The sequence below is a fragment of the Globicephala melas genome, chromosome 18 (assembly GCF_963455315.2).
Source record: "Globicephala melas chromosome 18, mGloMel1.2, whole genome shotgun sequence".
In the NCBI taxonomy this organism is placed as follows: Eukaryota; Metazoa; Chordata; class Mammalia; order Artiodactyla; family Delphinidae; genus Globicephala; species Globicephala melas.
This window is the reverse complement of record NC_083331.1, coordinates 75,290,142-75,315,227: the sequence shown is the minus strand read 5'-3', so window position 1 is coordinate 75,315,227 and position 25,086 is coordinate 75,290,142. Positions and strand designations below refer to the sequence as shown.

Here is a 25,086-nt window from a genome sequence, read left to right as displayed (position 1 = left end):
GCACCCAGAACATAGTAGTCACTCAATAAATATTTGCTGAATGAATGAACAAACAATAACTTCCTTGACGGCAGGAATTATGTTAAAGATAGTTGGTGATCAATAAATATTAGTTAATGATTAAAGACAGTCATCAGTAAATGAATAACAGCAACGGGCAGATATATAACTTTGCATATGAGGCTGGGTTATTCTATGGTGTGAGAAATAGGGCATTGCAGACCATGAAAATGTTAATAACCCTCTTCCCAATTATAGATTTAATTCTATGTTTACACATGAAGTAAATCCAGTTTCTAGCTCTCAATTCCGCCTGGTAAAGAAAAGCAATATCATCTGACCTTGAGATCATGTGTGCTGAAGCAAGCACTTCTAAATACAAGTGTAGAATGAGTAGGATGAAGAATTCTAGAATATGGAGGAAGATGAATGCGGCTATAAGACAGGGCTTTTTTAGATATAACATGAGTTAATAATGTCAATATTAAATTCAGGCTGACTTCCAAAAATTGGCCTGCCATTCTTTCAGCCATTTGTGTATGTATTCAGCAAGTACTGATATATATACATTGAGTCTCTATAAAGTGCTGGCACTGTTTTAACAAATAGCTGTGTATGCACCAGCTAGTTACTTCTGTGACTTGCTGGAAGCTAATAATTTAGGTAATGCCTAACTTAGAGCTCCCTAATGAACACCACTGATATAAGCTCGATAAATAATTAATGAATATAAATCAAATTGTTCTAGGCAGAAGAGATATTTATTATAAAGGCAACTGGCCATTAATAAAATTGAGTTATTGCCAGGGGAACAAGTAGGAGTTACAGAAACTGTGTCACACGAGAACAAAGGGAAAAGTAAATCGTATTTAAACAAGCACAACATACACGATAATGTGAAAGAAAAAGGAGCTCAGGCAATATGCTGACGATCCTAGCAGCAACTGGGGGGAAATGCCAAAGAATAGGGGAATACAATAAAAGTACAAAAAAAGGAGTGTAGAGAACTCACCTCATCAAAATGGAGCTATCATTGAGTCTGACAATGACATGAGGGTGTCCCCGTTCAGGACAATGATTTAGTACTTCTTCAAACTGTTGTTATTTTTCTAAGCATCTGTTTTGGGAAATGGGACTGGTGCCAGTGCTTATTGATTTTCCTAGGAAGACACTGTTTAACCTCAACGGGAGCAAGGCACATGTATATTTCCTCAGTTACGCAAAGAGTCACAAGGAAGACCTAAGTAATTTGCCACTATATGTCTAACTTATTTCTATAATTATAGTGTAATTGACACCCCAGGTACCAGTCCTCACGGGCTGCCCTAATCCCAGCTCTGGTTATAAACATGCTTCATTCCTGCCGTCTGGGTGGTCCAAGTTATTTGCTACTTCTAGTCTATCAGTGGTATTTCTGATACCCATGCTACTCCCGGCAACAGTCCCTATATGCTGAAGGGGAGTCATCTGCAAGTAGTTATAGCTTCTGCACCTTGAAATCACAACCCTGCCATGTACTGAGCCCTTCTCTTGGCTGTCCCTGTGACATTAAATTGTAAGAATCCTATGAGATGCCTAGACCAGGACTCAGCGCAGACACTACAAAGAAGGTAGATCCTCTTACTCTGTTCCATCAGAAATAAGAAACAGATATTCTATAATGAAGGAAGGAAATCTTGGCTGGCAGTGAAATTAAGGGCTGACAAACTCTCTGAACTCAAGAAGGGGAAGTCTTCATCCAGCAGTGTACACTGAGGAAATGGAAGAAGGATTTTAAGAATTCAAGCTCAGTCGCATGAATATTGGTTCCTGAGAATTGCATGAATGAAATGAAAATAGAAAGCCTAATTTGGCAAAGGTTTGGTGTAACTAATCATAATTACTGAGAGAAACTAAATGGAGACAGGCCTTGAAAAAGTGACTCTCAACTAATATTCTGAATCTCTCGACTAATATTCAGAAAAAAAAATAAAAACATAGGAAAACCACAAAAGCTATGAATCTAACTCTTCTATCTCATTCTCATATAATTATAGCCCAGCTTCGCCCAAGTCATCCAGTGGTTGAACTACCCCCCAAAAAAGTTTCAAACAACTACTATAGACCAAGCCATTTCTTTAAAAATCTAGCCTGGTGTCCTATGAGTTCTGAGAATTCCAAAAAGTGCACAGTTGATGATTTCACAGTATCACTCAAAAGACCACAGAGTTCCCTTCTGAGATGTGTTTTAAATTTTCCTTTAATACTAAGCAAATACTAAGTAGATCTCACTGCCTTTGTGCTGACTTGTTAGTTTAATTCCTCTTAGGCTCAGGTTCTATAAAGTGAAGATTTGTTCTTATAAATGAGTTAAGTACTTTTTCATGTGTTTTCCTGTAGAGTACTAGTTCCCCCAAATGATTCTATTTCAAGCTAAATTGTCTTTATTTCCTTTACCTTTCCTTATTTATTTATTATAGCTGCCATCTTCCAGGAGTTGAAAGGAACACATTTCTAGTGATATAATACACTTCTACTATAAAAACAAAAAAAGTTTACAAATTCTTGAGGGACAAATTAGACTAAACTAGACCAAATTAAACGTCTTACAAGATTAAGGAAATCTCCATTCATGGTCTTCATCCTAAACGACTTCTGCTTAGGAGTTTAAAAAGGGGGAAGAAAGCAGTGTAGTGGGATTGTGTTTTTTAAAAAAGGACAATATGTTCAAGTCCTAAGGCTACTATCTGTGAGTGATCTTCTATGGAAATAAGGTCTTTGCAGATCAAGGTAAGATAAGGTGGTATTGAGTTAAGGTGGACCCTAAACCCTACGACTGGTGCATTTATAAAGAAAAGAGAGGGGTATTTGGACACAGAGACACAGGGAAGAGGGTCACGTGATGACGGAGGCAAAGACTGGAGTGATGCATCTGTAACCAAGGACCACCAAGGACTGCAAGGGATCATAGGAGCTAGAAAGAAACAAGGAAGAATTCTTCCCTAGAGCTGACATAGGGCATACAGCTTTGCCGACACCTTGATTTCAGATTCCTGGCCTCCAAAATGTAAGAGAATAAAGTTCTCTTGTATTTAGCTATCAAGTATGTGGTAATTTGTTAAGACAGGCAGCATGACCCTGGGGAGAAAGGACAGACTTTGGACAATGACCTTAAGTTCAGAGATATAGTTTGTTTTTTGACCTATGGCAAGTTGCTTAATATCTTTGAGCAACAATTTGCTTGTATGTGAAATTTTGAGGGCTCATGTGAAAAGCCAGGCACGTAATACAAAATCATTAAGGAATTATGCAATTTTTATTAATAAAGGGAAAAAAAGCAAATCATGCATTCTTACTCTTATATTCTAGTATGCTTTCTAAAATATCCTGCATAATTTCTTAAAATCTTTGTTAGAGATAAACTAATCAGAAAGAATCTCAATTCTAAAATAATTATAGTACGTGCGAGGACCCATGTCAGGGTCTAAGCTGTAACTCAAGACAATGACGACAAATAACTCCAGTGATTTTTATACTTAGAGTTTTCACTTTCATGTAAACAAAAGTTGTAGACACTTCTTTGCTAGATTTAAACAAGAGAAGAAGATCCAATATAGGCCAATATAGCCTTACAATCATATACCTAGTCTGGCTAAAAATTAGGAGAATGAATTGAAAGACAAAACAACAATTATCAAACCATTTTAGTTAGCACTGACTTGCGAGGTATCAAGACATATAATTTCCAAGAAAAAGGCAAGAGGAACAGAGCTTGGTGTGACATCTACACAATTTGTTTTATGAACTATGTGGTGACCCACAACCTTAGTCTCTAATTATCTTATAATTCCAGGCAAATAAGTGATGACATATACACACATTTTTTTTCTCACCTGAAGTATTATATATTGTGAAGTATTATTGGTTAAATATGCAGACTTTTATATGCCATCAAATCTTCAAATGGTAATAAACTGAATTGCTTTACTTACTAATACAAGCAGTAGGACAACATCAGGGTTATCACATGCACAAGCAATGTGCATTGGTGTCCAAAAATCTTCGTCCTGGTGGTTGACATTGGCCCCTCTGTCAATCAGGATCTCTGCAATGAAGACATTATCATACCGGGCACACTGAAAAAAGAAAAAAAGAAATAAAAGAAAGTATACTATGATAACAAACTATGATAGGCTTATTTGGAATAAACCTAATCCAAATTTCCTTTCCATAGATAGACAACTTCAATGCCAATTTTTGAACTTGGGAGGTGGAGCTAAACTGGGGAAGAATGTATTCATGTTCCCCAACTAACCTACAAGGAAAGAAGCACATGTAAGACTGAAAGGAAAATTGAATCCATGGACAGTGGAAAGAAAAATAGACTAGATATTATAGAAGACAAGATTAGTCATTTGAAGGCAGTAATATAAATTATACAAAATGACACACAGAGAGAAAAATGACAAAATAAATGAACGGAGCCTCAGTGAGTTGTCGGAAAACTTCAAACTGATTGATAACCCCTGAGACTGACAGCACAGGAAATGGGTACTACAGAGATATATGTATGTTTTGTTATTATTTAATTACCTTTATAATTAGTCGTTAGAAAACAGCCCAATTTTAAAAAGTAGGCAGAAGATTTGAACTTTGTCAATATTTTATAATAACTATAAAGGGCGTATAACCTTTAAAAGCTATGAATCACTATACTGCACACCTATAACTTATATAATATTGTACATCAACTATACTTCAACTTAAAAAAAGATACATGAATTGTGGTTCACAATTATAACACAGTCATTGAAGAATCTCTATATCTTTCTTCATTCGCTGGTACCCTCAAGAATGTACAAAAAGGACAATGCAAAACCATGGTGCACATTCCATATGGAAGGAGATTTGAGGGGTGCCACTTTGGGGACACATGGAAGCACTTGGGGCAATGGCAAACACATGAACTTTGAAGGATTAGCTTCAGTTTTGAACTAAGATATCTGTGTATCTGATGTTCCATGTCATGTGTAGCAATAACAAATAGTCCCTACCATCAGGGCCTCATGATATGAACCACGACCCCATCCACACTCACTGCAGGTTTGGGTACAAAGACTGATAAGGTGAGGACCAGAGAATAAAAGCTAATACATCCATTTTAGAATTTGGGGCCTGGACCCAATTTCTTTTAAGAAATTCATATGCAAGTAATTCCTATTCTTCTCTCTTTTTCGTTTTGAAAGCTCCCTGCATAATCAAACCAGATGTGACCTCATCCTTCTGTGCCTGTCAAGATGTCCTCAACCTGCACATCAGAAATCCACAGTGATGATTCAAACATACCTAAGGTTTAGCTTTCAGTCTTTTACCAAACATAGTTAATTAGATACCGTGTTTAAAGTGATACCCGCCCTCTCAAGTGACGTAAGTTTTAGATTCACATTTCAGAGGATCGTGAATAATAATTTGACAGCAATAAGTACCTTCTAATCACACTTGTCTGCAAAGATGATGATGGCTGAATATTCCCGGTACAATGTTCTTACAGTATTATTGCTAGATAGTAAACTTCATTCTCCCTAGAAAGAATTTTCATCAAGCTAGAAAATCTCCCTCCCAATTCAGGCAGTTTTTCACCATGTTTAGCAATTTCTGGGGACACTTTATGGAACCATAAGAATGGCTGAGGCCCCGCTCTGTCACCCTCAACAGAACTCAGACAACATCAGTTATTTCCACCTGGAGACAAGTCCCCAGCTCCTCCTGTCACTGTCATCTCCTTCTTGAAGTACCAAGCAGGACTAGCTACATAATTTATGCAAAATGAAAATAGAGGGCCCTTTATTCAAATATTCCTAAGAATTTAAAGATGGCGATAGCAGAGCATGAAAGCAAGCTTGGGCCCTTCTAAGTACAAGGCACACGCCATGAAGCCTGTCCTGAATTTTGAAGCCCCTTGACCAACCTGCCTCCCAGGCGCCTCATGTCCACACACTCTTCCTTCTACTGGACCTCTGGAACAGTCCATTTCAAGCAAACGTTCCTCATCTGGAAATGTCCAGAGAACCTAAGTGGAAATCTATCTCTCTGGAAACACCACATCTCTCCTGGAGCCTTCCCCTGTGCAGGTAAAGTTATTCCTTCCTAGGACCCTGAAGAAGCTGGATTATTTTCTCAGCTTATCATTGATTCTTCTAGATCACTGCATGTTCACCTTCACGTGCTTCTTTCTAAGATTCACTCTGTCCTTACATACAATGCTCTTCCCCCAACCTGGTCCAAGGCTTCATCAAAGGTTTAGGAACCATGACCACGGTCTTTGCTCCACTTTTGAGCACCACCAAACAATGAGGCATCAGGTACATTGGGTCACCCACCCTATACGAGAGTTTAAAATGTCTTCCTTCCAGTACTCAGGAATCTTCACCTACATTGTACTTTAGTTGCCCATTCCTCATGACCAAGATTAGCTCCACGATGAAATATTAAATTCTGCAGTCCCAATCCGTGACCGGAATATTCCATTCTGCCTCTTAGGGTACACTTAGAAAACAACATGGCCGATAGCTCCTTCCTCTGAGACGTTCATGGAATTGACCACAGTTAGAAAGTGACCACTTACACTTTCAACACCAGCTCAGTGGTTCACAATTTCTCTGGCAATGCATCCTTTCACTCATTTTTAAGTTTGTAAACAAAGGTGGTATTTCTCAACGTATAAAAACCCACTACAATGCGAATTATCGATTCAGCCCCAAAGACTCTGAAAACTATAGAAACCAAATCACAAATAAAGACAATTTTAAACTTCAAATGTGTTGTCTTTTCCCCCCACATTATCATAAGGGGTATTTTATATGTTTTAGTTCTGGTTGGCTAGGGAGCAGTATGTCCTGAACGACCCTGAAATCTACCCTCAGAAAATCAAAAATTCGATATACACTGTGTTCACACACTAAATCCTAGGGTTCACAACTGTAAGTTATCTGTTGCCAGTTTGTTTTTTTTTAAACTGGAGTCAGATCTACTGTATCGTAAGCTTTCTCGATGATTATCTATTTTCAGTATCTTTTTTCCCGCCTCTGTGTTGATTACAGAGCCGTTGGGACAGAGGAGACCAGCAAAGAGGTACTAGGACAACAACCAATTTGATGCAGATTCATTTATTGAGTGGATACCGTGTGCCAGGCGTCGTTCTAATATTAAAAACTGTATTTCTGCACCGCCTGGCAGCTCTGGGGGGAGGAGAAGCAATAGGATTTACACAGTCAACTTGGATTAGCCAAGTTCCATTTTCTTGTCCTGTGTTTATGGGTTTTTAGTGGTTCAAAAACATTTCTACGATCAGAGACAGGCAGAGACAGAGAGAAAGAGACAGAGACAGAGAGAGGGGAGAGAGATACAGAGAGGCAGAGAGGTAGAGATTTATATCAGTAGCAAAACGAATTCAAATCTGTTGCAATTTCCAAAATTTTTGACATCACTCTGGAACTTCCATATGGTCCTGTGCATTCTGGGTCAATCCCATGGGCCGTCCTTTTCAGCCAGCGCTTGGATCTGTGCCAAGTCACTTCCATTTCTTTGCCACTATATCACACTGAAGGATCATATTCACTACAGTGTCATCTTGAATATACTTCTTATCACTTTTGCTTTGCATGTATCTTCTCTCTCGTAAGTATTTATACTCCAGATGACCTTGCCATAGATAAACTATCCAGAATACTGCACTGAAGTACAGTTATTATTTCTACCGGCATTCCAAACAGCACAGCTTCCGGCCAATGGGACCAGACTCTAATTATGGAACAGGTCGTTGCTAAAGGGGTTCAGATGTACCCCTGATGCACATCCTGAAATTTTAAACTCCTAATAACACTGGTATCCTTTTCCGTGAACGTACACTCTGCTCCTTCAGCTGCAACACTGGTTTGCTTCGCTGTGAATCGCCAAGATTTTATTAGGCAATGCTGTATTCCAGGCACTGTGCTGGCAATGTATCCGTAAAGGACCATGACATGGTGATTACCCTTGAGAAACAGACAGTACAGTTCAATGCGATGGAGGGTGTACAGAGCATTCTACAGAGTCAGAGGGTCCCCAGCTGCCTGGTAAGAACTGGACAATTAAGTATGGGAACACGAGGATTAAGGGGCAGGGGTTGAGACATTCATAACCCACTGATTAAATACGTATCCACTGAGGACCTGCCACATCCCCACCATACGCCAAGCCAGAGGGTTGGTATTATGAACTAGATGTCCTCCCTAATCAACAGCTTACATTCAAGGGGGCAGTCAAAGGAGGCAGTCAAAAGAGAGAGAAGATGCGCAAGTCCAGTCAGCCAGGGAGCTGCCTCAGAGGAGAGCCCAGAGTAGGAAACAGTCTGAAAAACACTGAGAAGGGATGAAAATAGGCATTCGTGGGATTTCATGAAACCTGGCATGTCTAGAGAGTCAATTAAATGATTGGAACTGTTTGCTTAAGGAAGGCCTCTCTGAGTGGGGGAGTTTCATACTTCCCTAAGGGAGAACCTTTCAGGATGCAACACTCCAATTCTCCTAAAAAGACCCACACCAGTGGTTTCAATGCTGGTTGATTGAAAATTTTGTTGGAGGGGAGCACAGTCCCAGGAAGTCTGTGTCTAATTGCCTTCACCCTGTAAGAAAGGGTTCTGATTCTTGACAAATAGAATTCCATTGTTGCACAGATAAAACAAAACAGAACAAAACAAAAATCTCACCAGTAACTTCACTTGGGAATTTTTCTTCTTTATAATTGATGTTGAATGAACCAGTTCTGTGTGATCTATTTACTCAAAATGGAAAAGTCACTCCCTTCAGTTTCTGACGGCCTTCCAAGGATCTCCACAGCTTGCTCTTCCATTGCTTTTTCACCCCCTAGGTCATGCACGTGGGCCATCACAATAAAAATGCACCCACGGTTTGCAGAACAAAGGTATGATTTTCATTCAGGATCCAGCTGGATACTGATCTACATCCTGGACTCAGACTTTCCAGTTATGATGCCATGATTCTCATGGACCAAAGAGATGTGGGACTTTTTTTTTTTTTTTTCCGGTACGCGGGCCTCTCACTGTTGTGGCCTCTCCCGTTGCGGAGCACAGGCTCCGGACGCGCAGGCTCAGCGGCCATGGCTCAGGGGCCCAGCCGCTCCGCAGCATGTGGGATTTTAAAAAGCAAAGCACAGGGCTTCCCTGGGGGCGCAGTGGTTGAGAGTCCGCCTGCCGATGCAGGGCACACGGGTTCGTGCCCCAGTCCGGGAGGATCCCACATGCCGCGGAGCGGCTGGGCCCGTGAGCCATGGCCGCTGAGCCTGCGCGTCCGGAGCCTGTGCTCAACAACCGCAGAGGCCACAACAGTGAGAGGCCCGCGTAACGGAAAAAAAAAAAAGCAAAGCACCGTCGGGAATTTGAATCTTAAATCACATCCTTGAAAAAACATAAAGCAGTCATTGTTCACAGCCAATGGCAACTCTACTTCCCATTCCAGGACCTTGCAGCATCCTGCAGTCTCACCAGACATCAGAAAGGCCCAGCTCTCTTTCTCTCAGTGACATCGTCCTCTCACTTCCATCTTGCCTCTTCGTTTGCCTCTCTTTCTGCTGCACTGTCCTGGATGGATGTTCCCCCCCCATTCCACCTCCCCCAAGGAACTCCCCAGGAAAAGCCCCTGGAGAGGGCATGTTGTCTTCTGGTAGGATTCCTTTTTTTGCTAGAAGGTACCCCTGCAACCTTTACCCTTGTTTTCCTGGGAAAGCAAAGGAGTTACATGGTCAACGCCCAGACGCTCTGGCAAGCAGGGCAAAGTATGGATAACTTCCACGTAGGGACTCTTTTTGTTAATACCTAGGTGGTTTCTAAAGTAAGATATTCCTTTAAACATTGTCTCCAGAGTCCTAATATTCTGCTTCTTTTCATAGCATAATATTTTCTGTTTGATTTTAAAGATATGAAGCCATTGAACTGCTGCTGCTGTAGTAAACTGCTAATTATCTCTGCTTCTTACAGCTCCTGAGACTTCAGAGAAACTTAGAAGAAAGCCCGAAGAACAGCCCGATTTGGAGACCCAGAATTCTTGTAAGAATAGAATAGTGATCGAAACTTTTAGAATTTAAGCTTCTAAAAAAAACATAGTTCTAAGAAGTATTTTGTATTAATTTGTTTCATTTGTTTTATTTTCATCTTTTTTTTGGCCATGCCGCACAGCTCGTGGGATCTTAGTTCCCCAACCAGGGACTGAACCCTGGGCCCACGACAGTGTAATTTCTTTCATTATGTGAAACATACATGCTTATTATTTAAAACATTCAAGCTATATGTAAAAGAGTAAAAAATGAGATCTTGTCTCCTCCCCAACCTGTCACTGTTAAAAATTCCTTGTCTATTCTTCAAGATTTTCACAGCTGTTGAAAAGATTCTCTGCTCTCCTCCCTGCCACCATGTCTACCTGTCTTGAGTGTAACATATATACTATTCTCTAATCTGCTTGTGACATTTACCAAATATCTTGGGCATATTTGCACATCCAATGCAGCTTGTTTTCATCAGTGATGTGGAACTCCACTGCTTAAATGCCTGCCTTTATGTTAAAATGAAAATTCACCAGGTAAAAGAAAGAAGATTTTCCTATTTCTAATGTATTTCACTTAAGCTTCACTATGGTCTCCTGCTGTCACAGCACAGAATCAAAAGAACTCGCATTGCATACTCCATGCAAGAGGGTTTCCTTACAACCAGGAGCTCCTTCTTCATAGCTTATGTATGAAAAGTCATAATGTAAAACTCTGGACAGCATTTTAGCAAAGTTCCATGTGATTCTGTTTTCAACTCCATACATAGCATTGTTCCTTCCAAAGAGTTACAGCTGAGTTTTTTCTATATTGCCCTCACAGAGACTAAAATCCTAGGGTGCAGATATTGTTACTTGTTGGCATTATTTCCCCTCTAATGGTACCTGATACTTGCGATACACTTGATTCATAAATTATTGAATGAAGAGTAGATAAACATGCAAATTCAGACTTACTGTTGAAAGTTTATTTTAAAAGATGATAAAACTACAGATTGTATATGATGAAAAAATATTAAAACCTGTTTGTCAATTGTCTACCTTTAATACAGAGGGAATTATTAATCTCCAACTTAAATGTTACTGTGGCGTTTCTACCAGGAGTCTTCCCAAGACCTCCATTTACAGTGAGGTGCTCAGTGAATAATAACTGAGTTAAACAAGCGAAACTCTGGGGAATCTCAACGACTTCCACAGTTTATTCCTGATGCCCTGCATGCGCATACGATGGCATTTTCTCAAAGATGCTGCTCTAACATTATGTAATTAGAGCTTCGGCGCTGATAAAGCCTCAGGCTTCACACTGCAGGATGCCCAAGAGGTGGGGTGAGCACAGAGCTGCTCACACTTTACATTTTTGAGGGCGAAATTGCCTTTTTCAGTACCTAAGGAATTTTGAAACCCTGTAATGTTGTCTCTCTGGCAACCTGCAATTTTTCCTTTTTTTTTAAACATCTCTATTGGAGTATAATTGCTTTACAATGGTCTGTTAGTTTCTGCTGTATAACAAAGTGAATCAGTTATACATATACATATGTTCCCAAATCTCTTCTGTCTTGTGTCTTCCTCCCTCCCACCCTCCCTATCCCACCCCTCTAGGTGGACACAAAGCACCGAGCTGATCTCCCTGTGCTATGCGGCTGCTTCCCACTAGCTAGCTATTTTACGTTTGGTAGTGTATATATGTCCACGCCACTCTCTCGCTTTGTCCCAGCTTACCCTTCCCCAGTAATCCTGGGAAAAGGAGGCTCAGTGCTGAGCCCACATTCCTGTAGCCGTCAGGAAGTTTACTTACATGTATTCCGGTTTCAAAGCCACTTTATCTTAGTCTCACAAAGTCTAACAGTATAAAAATGCAGTGTGTTTGCATTGGACCCAGAGCTAATGCAGCACTTCCCATCTACCTCATCACCTTCATCTTCTCATTTCTTCTTTCTTCTGACTCTACTGCCTTTAGACTCGGTTACCTGGACCTTCTCATTAGCCAAAAAGATCCTTATATTCTGACAGTTCATCTATCCATCCACTCATTCATTCATTCATTTATGATGTGTTGAGTATCTACCATGCATCACATGCTAAGGATATAAAAGTATCTAAGACATCACAGTTTCTGAAAATTCAGTCCAGCAGCAGAGAAAAAGGGCACATCCTCCATTAATTACAATCCACTGTGACAAGATCGACAGCAGAAGCAAGGATCATGTGTCATGAGACCTTAGATACAAGAGTAATTCAGTCTTATCAGGAACATGAGAAAAGGCTTCAGAACTACCTCTGAAGGTGGCCAAGTGGTTTCATCATTTTCCTCTTTCTCTATCACCTGCTTATCCTGCTTCCAGGTCTGCTGTAATCCATGGTTTACTTTTCTTTCTCCCTCAGAAAACTAAACTCTGTTAGACTGTGTTTTGCATCTTTGCGCCCCTAATATCTATCACAGCATTATATATTAATTAAGTAAGTAGTTAACGGGTTCATGTGCCTATCAGACAAATCTACTGAGCACCTACTAAGTGCCAGGCGCTCTCCCAAGTGCTGCAGATATAACAGTGATGAGAGGCCAAGTCCTAGCCCTCCTGGAGCTGACAGTCTGGGAAACAGAACATAATCACCTGAGCCTATGATCTGTTTGGTGGCAACTGTGTTACAAGGAATGAGACAAACAACCGGATAAAAGCTGAGCTGATGGTGGGGTGGTGGGAATGGGCTGCCGTATCCTTTGGGACAAGCCCCGGAACGTTGTTCTGTTAGATGATTTTTGAGCAGAGAGGCGAAGCAAGCGGGGGAGTGAGCCATGCAGATTTCGGCGAGGGAATGTTCCAGTGGAAATAAGGGTGAAAGCACATGGGCAGGGGCATGGTGGGCATATTAAAGGACCAGCTAGAGCAGGAGGGGGTCCCTGGAGATGAGGGCACAAAGGTGTGGGCACGTTCCACGCGGCCGTCGCAGGACTCTGGCGTTTGCCCTGAGTGGGAAGGGAAGTTCCTGGGGCATTTTGATGGAGTGACACGATCTGGTTGCTGTGGGAGAAACAGACTGTAGGGTCCACAGGGACGGGGCTGGGGAGGTGAGGGAAGAAGCTGCTGGTCCCGGGAAGAGGGAGGGTGGTTTATCCAGGTGAAGAGGGACGGCAGCATTCTGGCTGTATTTAAGGTGAAGGAAGCAACCGCTGCTCGGCTGACTGGGAAGATTGAGGTTTAGGTGCTCATTAAAGTTGGATACATCATATACTGGGTTGGCCAAAAACGTTTTTCCGTAAGATGTTACAGAAAAAGCCCGAACGAACTTTTTGGCCAGTCCAATATATGAAGAAGTGGCCATACTTCTCTTCCTTTCTCTCTCTTTCTGTCAAACACACACACACAGGGTAAGAATACATTACATTTCTGGTTAATACCAACAATGAACTGACATGATTTGTTCAAAGCAAAGGTCTGTCTTCCACTAGCCCAACTGGAATAATTTGCTGTCTGAAAACTTAATCCAGGTATCACTGGGGAATTTACTGGGGAAAGACTACAGTATTTATAGTTAGATGGTCAGAGTTTAAGCTCCAGTACTATCTACTACCGTGTGAGCTTAATTCTTCTACTTCTCAGCTTCTTACCTAATAAAGTACTGCACCTCCTGGTAAGGATTCCAAAGAGAGTGACCAAGAGGAGAATCTTTATCTATGGAAAGCTGTTCACAGCATGTCCTTAGTCTAAGATTGCTTGTCAAAACCAAACCTAGGATCCAGGACTAATGAGCCCTTGAAAATGTCAGGTAAGCTATGTAACGATCGGAGGAGAAAAGAGAGAGGTTTCAAAACCAAAACACTCCAGAGAAGGAAAAGGGAATCCAGAAATCTCTCTTTCCATCTCAATCAATGCTGGAGAGAAATGGCTGACGTTCTTCTATGCTGTTCCCCATCAATATTCGGAGGTATTTTTCCACTCCTCTGTATGCATATGACAGCCTGCACCCCAGATGCCTCCAGTCTTGGGCAGACACAAGGTTCTCTCGTTGGCAGTGGTTCTCAACCTTGGCTGTAAATTAGAATCACCTGGGGGAGCTGTGCCCCACCCCGATGTTCCATCTGCATCCCAGAAAAATTGAGTCAGAATCTCCAGGCTGGCGGGGGAGCTGGGAGGCAGACACTGACATCTTACAGCTCCCAGGTGATTCCAGGGGGCAGACAAGGCTGAGACCCAATACCAGATTAGGGAGCTTCCATCAGATCGATGCGTGACCTCCTTTAACATGGATTGCTCTAATGTGAGGAAATACAGCATTTTTTAAATATTGGTAGACAATTCTCAATTAGGCTTTTATGTTATGTTAATATTCGTGTTTTTCAAAATCAAGTTTTAAGCTTCAAATTAGCCCTGAAGACCACTAAATGGAATAATTATTGACATCCCCTTTTACTTCATTTTTGCCCTTAACTGAATCAGCAAAAAGTTCTTGCATGTAAAACTACTGTATTTATTTGTTTATGTGGTTACTTGTTTATTCACTTAATCGTTCCCTGCTTGTTTCCAAAAGAACGTAGTAAAGTTTTATTCACATTTATACGATCTGGGCCACAAGCTCATTGGATCAATAAAGAAAGTGAAAGAAAGGATGTCAAAGTAAAAGAAAGGATGGCTGCCTGATGCTCTATAATTGATACAACATTGTTTTGCTTATTTGTTGAATACTATTCATGTTCAAAAGCATCTTCTTTAGGGCAGAGACTTGAACTCCATTATTTACGAACTATAATGTGAGTAATTAACAAATATTAATGTATCATTATCCAAGCCTGTTAACTTGAAACACATCATCGTTCTGATCATCATCAGTTACACGTGCATTTTGCTACTGAGTCTGGAGCCCCTAATTGGTTCCCCTTCCACTTGGTGTCACCCACGCTCACCCGGTCATCACAGCTCTTACCAGATGGAGCAGGGTCCCTCCTGAAGACATGGGCATGTGCGGGTCGGCCCCCTCCTTCAGGAGCCGCAGCGCTGGAAGAATGAGAGAGAGGAGAGTTACACGGCATCCTTCTTCAACATCCTGAATCAAAAGGTGCAGCACTTCATTAGTATCTAAATCTCAAATAGCCATGAAAGCCAAAGGAGATGCGCGAATCGCCATCTGACCTTTGTGTGTATTTAAGAGCGGCGGTGTTTCTGTTCACATTGAAACTTACTTGTTGGTCTGTCAGCCTCAGGACCCATTACAGCCATGCAAATTACTCAGAAAGGGGAACACACTTTGACATTTGTTTTTTTGAAGTGCCTGGCTTGTGCACCCTTTATAGAACACAAATAAATAAATAAAAAGAAAGAAATGACTCCACTAGGCTCATGTATGCTTTAGTTCACTTCACTTTTTTTTTTAACTCATTAGGACTTATTGGCTTAAAACAATAAAAGTTCACACTCTGTTTAAACTTCCCTTCCTGCAATTACCCCTTAGCCCTGTTTCCATCATTCTCCCAAAGCCATGTGTATCTAAATTAGTAATGTCAGACAAATCAAAACAGATGTTACGCATCAGAATAAAAGCACAGCTGGAAAGTGACCTATGTTTCCATTTGAACAGCAAAGGTGGACTGGGTAGGACATGGAAAGCCCTTGGGAGATGGATTATGTCTCATTCTCTGCAAATTGCCACGGGCTCCAAGAGGTCCATCCATTCCCCAATACACGATCCCAGTTTCCACGGTTAACGGCAGTATTGTAGCTTTCATAACAAGCCATTCATGCTTTGTCCACAAATAACTAAAGCAAAAGTTCCTCTTTTAGTCCCTTATTACACAGAACGGTACAAAATGGTTCGGATTCAAACTCATACCTCACTGAGCATACTGTCTTTCCTTTAACTTTCTCCATAATCCGCAATGTCGGCAGAACACATACCCTTTCCTACGTCACCCCAAATCTTCCCTGTGTTCCAATCTCTAGTTTGTCACCATCTTCCCAGCTCTAACTGGGCACAGGGCAGACGCATCTCGTTCCCTCACATACTTTTACCCTTAATTTTAAAAAGTCTGTTTGTGACAACAGAAGGTTCATTAACTATGTTTACCAATGGTTTTGTCAGAATCAAAATAGCGCCTTTACCCTAATAGTTATTTGCTTAGCAAATGAAATCATTCATCTTGAACCAGCTGATATCTATTTGGTGCTCTGTATTCTTTACAGCAAAGAATCTGTACTAGTGTGATCACAAATAGAGAGGAAGATTATGTTATATAGTTAAAACATGACTAAAATGCTGTCAGATTTCTACGTAGAATCCACCATGCACACATGTGGTGAATTACACATAATATAGATCTGTGACACGCTGGCGTTGGGGTTAGACAGATTTGAGGCCGAGTCCCACTGGGAAAGCTAACTCACCCTCCTGGCACTGCGTGAGGCTCACTAAATGATTTTTATTAGCATAATTACTATAAGTCATGAAACCCATAATAATATACCACTGAACACATATCTTAAGGTTTACTCTAAATTTTCTCAAAACCTTTTGATTATTAAATGTTGAATTTAAGTGTAGGATATAAGCAACACACATTTACCAATATTCATTGAAGGATGAGTTTAAGGCAGGATAAAGAGGGTGAAGAGGACCATGCAGGGGATGGTGGGAGAATGATGAGTAAGGGGCAGTGAACAGTCCCTTAGGAGTGGCAGATTGTGTGTGACTTGGAGGAATTTGTTGTGGAGGATATTCTACATCACACTACAGGACTTGGAAGTCATTCTGTGGCCAATGAAGAGGATCACAGGATATTAAGCAAAGGAGGAAAAGATCCCTTAGGTAAGTGCTATGGACTGAATGTATGTGCCCCCCCGCCCCCCCCGCAAATTCATATGTTGAAGCCTAATCCCCAATGTGATGGTATCAGGAAGAGGGGCATTGGGGAGGTGATTAGGAGGTAATGAGGGTGGAGCCCCCATGACGGGATTAGTGCCCTTATAAGGGGATGAAGAGACTAGAACTCTCTCTCTGCCAGGTGAGGACAAAAGAAGAAGGTCATCTATAAATGAGGAAGCTGGGTACCACCAGAAGCCAAATCTGCGGGTGCCTTGATCCTGGACTTCCCAGCCTCCAGCACTGTGAGAAATCAAAGTTGTTTTTAAGCCACCCAGTCTCTGGTATATTTGTATATTTGTCAGTCTGCAGCCTGAGCAGACTAAGACAATAAGAGAGGTCAGCACAAAGGCTAGAGGGGGGTCTCTTGCTCCCACTTGTAGTTTAAATCCTGAATAAAGGTTCAGGCTCAGATGAGGGGGGTGATTCAGTGCAGCTTGAGGGTTCATGGCTCTGTGTCAGAGGACGCAAAATGGACTAACCAGCCTGGGACACAACAGGGATCGGAGCCACCACTGCAGAAAGAGGGGTCTGTGGCAGCACTGACAGCCAAGGTGGGACTGAGCCATCTGGTTCAGGGAGACTACTTACAAAGCACAGAACATGCATGGGTTATCTCCACAGGAGCAGGTGGGCCACAGTGGTGTGCTTGTGGATGCTCAAGGGCAGATGGAGATGGAGATGTTTAGATGATGGATGGATGGATGGATGGATGGAAGGAAGGAAGGATGGATTGGTGGGTGGATGGATGGATGGATGGAAGGATGGATGGATGGGTGGATGGGTGGATGGAAGGATGGATGGATGGGTGGATGGGTGGATGGGTGGATGGATGGATGGATAGATGGATGGATGGATGGGTGGATGGGTGGATGGGTGGATGGATGGATGGATAGATGGATGGATATGCACTTAGGAATTTACTACACATTTTACTGCTATAAAGGCTGTGCAGCCCACAATTTATTGTAATATCCATATAGCCAATTGATTCTTACAGAATGATTTAGATGATTTTTACTAAAAATTCCTGTATCCACAGCAAATCTATGGTTACAATTAATGAATGTGACCTTGAAGTTTTGGTTGATATTTTCATTGACATTACTGAGTATGGGCCAGAGGGCAGGAAACTATGAGTGGCAGAGGTCAAATGCCACCAGCGTATAGCCCTTGAACTAAGAACAATTTCTGCATCTTGAAGGGTGTGTGAGGAAAAACAATAATTAAAAAAAACAAAAATGTCCAGAAGAATGTATAACACGGACTGTATGTGACCACTAAGTTTAAAATATTTAATATCTGACCCTCACAGAAAAGATTTCCTAACTCCTGAGTAAGATTAAAGTGAAATAATGAAGGATGTCAAAACGTCATCCATCTATCAATGACCTGAGCGACATCTTTGCTGAATCAGATATTAGTTTCTGAAAAACGTAACCATAGTTTACCACATTTTTGGCGGTGTTCACAGTACAGGGGCTACTGACACATTTTTAAGTATAACCTGCATCATTAACATTTCCTCCATCACTCCTTTAATTCTAGACAATCATGAAGATAAATAAATCAAGCCCTGGTTTGTGGCACTGGCCAATTCTCGGGGTGTAATTCTCCCACCGTGGTTGATCTCAAGCTACCAATGTGGCACCACTGAACCCAGGGTTGGGAGGAGATGTGACCCAGCTCACAATTTTGTGGCATTTCTATCACACACACACAAGAGATGTAAATAACTTCAAGCGCATAAAGAAGAGAAAAATGTAGTGAACTGATTAGGAAGTGATGTGCTTTGAGCTTTACCGTCGTTTTTTATTAGAATCTACTTAATTGTAAGTTTATATACTTTAGTTTTTATTTATTTTTTAAAATCCTGTGGCTTTTTCTTTTTTTTGCGGTACCCGGGCCTCTCACCGCTGTGGCCTCTCCCGTTGCGGAGCACAGGCTCCGGACGCGCAGGCTCAGCGGCCATGGCTCACGGGCCCGGCCACTCCGCGGCATGTGGGATCTTCCCGGACCGGGGCACGAACCCGCGTCCCCTGCCTCTGCAGGCGGACTCTCAACCACTGCGCCACCAGGGAAGCGCTATACTTTAGTTTTTAATACAGGCTTTGTTTAACCGTTTTACAACCAATTCATGAACTCCTGACATTTCAACAGTCGGCTCTCAGGGTCTATGAGAGTAAAGCACCAGCACAGTACGGGGAGTGGCCCCGAGGTGGATTAGGGGATTGGCCAAGAGCGCCCAGGAAGGACTCTGTACGCAGCAACCGCAGAGCTCCCTTCCTGATGAATAAGCCCCAGCCCTTCCTTCACCCAGCCAGACATCAGCCTCAGGAGGAAAGGAGGGGGAATCTGGCATCTTCCTTTCCTAGGTAGAAGACTGTTTTCTGACAAATGGTTCACACTATCAGATAGAACTAAAGCAGAACCGGAGACTGGATACAGACCGGTATTTGCCCCCAAATACCATGGGTGCAGCGCAAGAATAAGACAAAATCAACTTTTGACTAAATGAGGAAACGTGTTCTTCACATACACAGACTGTAGACTGTGCTAAATTCTATGTCTCTGCTAAGAGTTAGAAACGGGACATTGCCTAAGGTACCGAGATGTAAAAATATATCGAAGAAAATATCACTTGCATAATAAGTACACACTGAGCTTTTCTAAGTACGTAGGGTCTGATCATGCTCTCAGTACTTTAGTACAAGAATTACATCGATTCTCCCAACTCTATGATACAAATACTATAATTGTATTAGTATCAATACAACTGATAAGGAAACTAAGGCTGATAAATTATGCGAAGGAAACTGAGGCTTAAAAATTATGAGATGGTCGCGTGGTGGATCTAAAACAGTGTGGCAGTGTGACTCCAAGGACTGTGTTCTTAACCATGAAGAGCATCAGGACACTTTGCCTCTCATGTCACAAGGGAGTTGAAGGGTCACCTTCAACCCAGGAACCACAACAGGAATCAAGATCTATGTTAGTGTCCTCACAATAACTAATTTTGTAGGAAACTGTCCAAATTTAGGTTAAAACACTTGCTCCAAAAAGGTATGGGTTCACAGCGACTTTGGAACCACACGGTTGGAATCGACAGTCAAGTGAAATGACACCACCACGACTTGGGAGTCTTTCCATTACGATAAAATCTGCAAGGAAACAGCCTAAGGAAAAAGAGCCATCTGGGGACCAAACAGAATAATGAAGTTTAGCCTCCTTTTATAGGGCTGCTGCTTGGAACTGATTCAGCATTTATTGTATATTTGTGGCTTCATCATCAGGCTGCCACAGAAACTCTGTCGAAATGTCTGCGTGGGGGGCATGATTCGATATTTAAAAAGAAACATTCAGTCTCGAAATCTTCAGCTATTGGGGTAAAAATGGATGAAAATACATCATCTTTAATAGAATCTGCAGCTGTCTTCCCCGATGTCCCCACCATCACCAACCATAACCAAACCCAGCGGTCCACCTGATAATTATCACTTTAAGTGTCTAGATATGACTGTGATGTATCTGTGTTGATGACAACCACTGATGATAGTAATTTGATAGCAACTTGATGACAGTAAAAGCTCTTTGGCGATCACAGGAGCTGCGGTGGACATCTGAAAGCACAGCAGTCTATGACTGCTCTCACACGATTCTCATAACAGTGGGTCAGTATTCACAAAGATTTCATGTTTGAAATCAACAGATCCAAGGAAGAGTGAAACAAAACATAACCATGGGCTCTAAATTTTGTCCTCATTAGAAGCCCTGCAAAAAGGCATTTTTTAGACAGAGGGAAGGACAGATCACGTGGCAGAATGTTAGCAAACAGTCCACCTGGTTGAAGGGTACATGGGCTTTCTTTGTATGATTTGTAAGTTTAATTTCATTTCTAAATAAAAAGTTACAATGAATAGCAACAACAAAAAAAGCCAGTGTCATTTTTTTCCTTGCAATGATAACAGAAGCATCGGTGTCAGGACTTCTAAAAATGTAGGAGAGAGCTTCCGTGACAATTGACAGTCTTCCGAGAGATGCCTGCAAAAGTTCATCTGATGTTATATGTCAATAAAGAAGGGAAGCAAAAAAGAGGAATAGAGAAGCTATGTTATCAATGCCACAGAAATGCCTATTTGCACAGAACACTGCTTAACATGCAGATTCCCTGCCCTACAGAGAACTCGAATTTTAGGATCTCTAGGAACGACTTGAGGATGGTTTTTTGAATCACTTTTCACGGTTCAGTGCTTTCCAACCTACTTTTCATTATTCTCTCCCACTAAGTTCCACCAAGAAATTGTAAAACCACATACGTTCTGGATGTCTGCTGTGTACTGCAGACCCACAAAGGTGACAGACCCCCGTTAAAGTTAAGATATTTCTCCCTCAAGGACCGACTTGTCCACCTCTGCGGGCTGTTTCTTCCCCCTTTAGAATCATACCCTTGTCCACCACCAGTTACTCTGCTTCAGTAGTTTAGGGATGAAATCAAAAACTCTGCATTTTAAAGAAACGCTCCAGGAGATTCTGGTGCCAGTGTCCCCATAAAGATGTTCTAAAGATGTTTCCTAAAGGAAAAAAAGACGGCTAGGATTCTACTACCTCAGCAAATTACCTCTGAATACCTCAACTAGAGCAAAGGGATTAATTAGTAGAAAAGTGAACAATTCATGGCAGTTTTTTCCCCATGAATTGGCCACTGAAAACTTGGTCCCCACTGCTGGGTGAGCCACAGTATTCCTCAGAACACAGAATTTTATTCTCAATAAATACATAGTTATCCAAGCCTACCTAACATGAATCTTGGGGGCATTTGGAGAGGAGAAGGTCAGGGTGTTGGGGGCCTCCAGTCAGGAAGGTCAGGATGGGGGGCCTCCAGTCAGTACACAGCCTGAGCCTGGGGCAATGATTCTCAACCCTCACTATGCTTTAGGACAGCTAGTAGAACTTAAAAAAGATATAAATGCCCAGGTTCCGTCACCAAATTCTTAAGTCCAGTCGGTCAAGGATGTGCCCATCTAAACATATATTTTTAATGTCAGGGCATCTCAGCGATTATAATACTGGGAAGAGAGGCAGCAGTGGAAACCAGTATCCAAAAGACTGTGTAGCTGGTTTCCATCCCAGCCTGGCAATAATCGTAAGAGGGCCTAATGGGTTTTGAAGATCATGGTGAGTATCTGCCTCGAATCCATTCTCAGGTGAGTCGCTCAGTCACACCTTAAGTGGTTGTTTCTGATTTGGGTCAGGTCCACGGGCATCATCAGGACACTCAAGGATTATACCAGCCACTCTCTTGGAAAAGGAGACCACTGAGGTTGGGGGATGGGGTCGGGGCTGCAGTAGGGTTCCACACTTAGCAGAGAGCTACAGACTCATCAGCTTGGTGGGCCTGAGAAGCAAGTGGGTGGAGGCCCACCTAAGCCACACTCACCTACCAGGCTTTGGGCAGTTAAGACTAATTCCATATTATTTGCAAGGGGCTTAAGATTTCTGCTTTCCTACCCAACCTGGTTAAAACTGGATCTGACTAAAAGGCCAGAGATTGTAAGCATGAGATCTAAGATCCCCATTGCCAGGGTGACCCAAATCTCCAATCCCAGCCCAGTCATGCAGCTGTGACCAATGCAACAAAAATCCAGTGAGTGTCTTTTATGTGCTTTTATGTGCTATGTTAGAAATTGGGGTGTGGCAGGGGAGAAATGGGAAAAAATCCTGCCTTCACAGAGCTTATCATCTAGTGGACTGGTGGCTGGAGAAGACAGAAGACAAATAAGAAATAATTAGACACTAGAGGGATTTGCAGTCCTTCTAGAATCTGTGGCTGAATATCTTGAATCTGTTTTGGAAAAGCATTTGACACTTATTTCTTCACATGTTGTTTGTAACCCATTTCCTCCGTTCCTCCTTCAAGGACCTTGCTGACATGCAGCTGAAAAGATATTCAGAAAAATGCTATTATCAAACTCACCTGTTCTATAGAATTCTAGCATATATTACAATGTTACAGTATATATGTCTGGTGGGAATCAGGAATGGCTCCTGTACCTAAGCCAATCCTAAATCATTAACTCTCAAAACATTCCAGAACAGACCCAGAGAGACAGCTCATGACAACATGATTTAAGTGCATCATACTTCTTCAGACCTTGATGTGGAAACAGTAAATCCAGAAGGCACACAGTATACATACACGCTGCACTTTTTATTTTCTTTCTCTATAACCCACTGTCAATTTCTATTACATAACTTGGAGATGCTCTTTGCACATGCCATTGCATTGTACTACATCTTCGTAGGAAATCATATGATTATACATGTGTGGGCCTCATTCTGGACTCTATTTTATTCTTTCATCTACTTGCTCACTTTTTGACAAATCATAGTTGCATATTTTTGCAAAGTTTACTGTGCTTTATTTCACACTAAAAGATTTTAATGAAAAATTTCCTATATTACTGTATAAATAATAAATACTAAAATTTAGAAATGTTGGTTACTAAGTAGTGACTATTCTTCGTTAAATTGACCCACTAAACTAATAACAGTGAGAACAAAACTAAAGTACCTCTTCAAGGGAGAAAAGAAGATATGAGATGGCAAAGTCCTCCTTCATTCTCCAGGACATTTTCTTATCAAAAAAGCCAAGATACATCCCTATCAAAACCCATAGCTTTTTTTTTTTTTCCTTTGCAGAAAAAAGAAAAGCTGATCCTAAAATTCATAGGGGACTCTAAATAGCCAAAACAATCTTGAAAAAGAAAGAAGTGGAAAAGAAAAAAAAAGAAAGAACCAGTAAGTTGGAGGACTCACGTTCTGACTTCAAAACTTACTGCAAAGCTATAGTCATCAAAGCAGTGTGGCGCTGGCCTAAGACAGACATATGGACCAATGAAATGTGACTAAGAATTCAGAACCCATAAACCTATACATTTATGTTCAACAGATTTTCAAAGATAGTCCAAGATCACTCAATGGAGGAAGGAATAGTCTTCCACAAATATAGTTGCTAGGATGACTGGACAGCTACAGTAAATTGTAAAAATAAAGAAAAACAACAAGTATTGGCAAAAATGTGGAGATGCTGGAACCCTCATACATTCCAGGTAGGAATGAAAAAATGGTTCAGTGACCACGGTAGAAGTTTAAATCTTCTTCAAAATGTTAAACATAAATAACTATATGAGCTAGCAAACCCGCTCTTACATATAAGCCTCAAAGAATTGAAGACAGGTATTCAAACAAATACTTGTTCACACATGTTCATAGCAGCACAATTCACAACAGCCAAAAGATGAAAACAACCCAAATGTCCATCAACTGACTGATGGGTAAACAAAGAGAGTTATATCTATATAATGGAATATTATTTAACTATGAGAAAGGAAAGGAGTATGTATTACAACATAAATGGACATTAAAAAGCTAAATGAGAGAAGCCAGACACAATAAGCTATATAGTGTGTGATTTCACTTATATGAAATCTCAAGAATAGGGAAATTCATAAAGATGGAAAGCAGACTGGTGGTTGTCAAGGGCTGGGGGGGAGAGGAAAATGGAGAGTGACTGTCTAACGGATACAGTATTTCCATCTGGGGTGACGACATGTCCTGAAACTAAATAGTGGTGATGGACGCACAATACTGTGAATGAGGTAAATGGTACACTTTAAAATAATTAAAATGGGAAGTTTTATTTTCGATGGATTTTATCACAATAAAAAGTTATAATCCTTCTACTGTGATGCTCTTAAACTTTATAACCTTCTTAAACCATATACACTTTATTATAGTCATGTTTTATAAAACTATCTATACAGAAAATCTAATGTCAAATACTTTTATTTGCATAAATCTTATTTGTGTTTTTCAATAATTCTGAGGCAGGAAAGGAACAGTTTCAAGGGATAATTAAGCTTTCTTATCTGTATAATATTCATTTGGAAAATGTTCCGCCAATGTGCTGAAATATATGTTTAGCCTCAAGAATGAACATTGAGAACGCTTTCGAATTCATAGTTTCTGGTCACTCAGAATGACGTAGCAGAGCTGCTCAAGTCCTATCAGCTCCCTGGACCCCAGTTCTTACAGTTTTCAACTCAGCATCAAATAAACCACATGCTCTTAGTTGTTACTTGACTCTGATATTTCCCAGGTTACT

At 41.2% G+C, this 25,086-nt stretch overlaps 1 protein-coding gene across 4 annotated transcripts in view; it reads right to left on the bottom strand.

Moving 5' to 3' along the window:
- MYO16 (myosin XVI) overlaps window positions 1–25,086 on the bottom strand; it is a 530,197-nt gene that overhangs the window by 346,609 nt on the left and 158,502 nt on the right. For all 4 annotated transcript variants that reach the window (XM_030856764.2, XM_060288080.1, XM_060288082.1 and 1 more), the window contains exons 3-4: window positions 14,994–15,064; window positions 3,972–4,115 (exon numbers count right to left, since the gene is read on the bottom strand). In XM_030856764.2, the coding sequence (XP_030712624.1) occupies window positions 3,972–4,115; window positions 14,994–15,064 (215 nt within the window). The remainder of the gene's footprint in view (window positions 1–3,971; window positions 4,116–14,993; window positions 15,065–25,086) is intronic.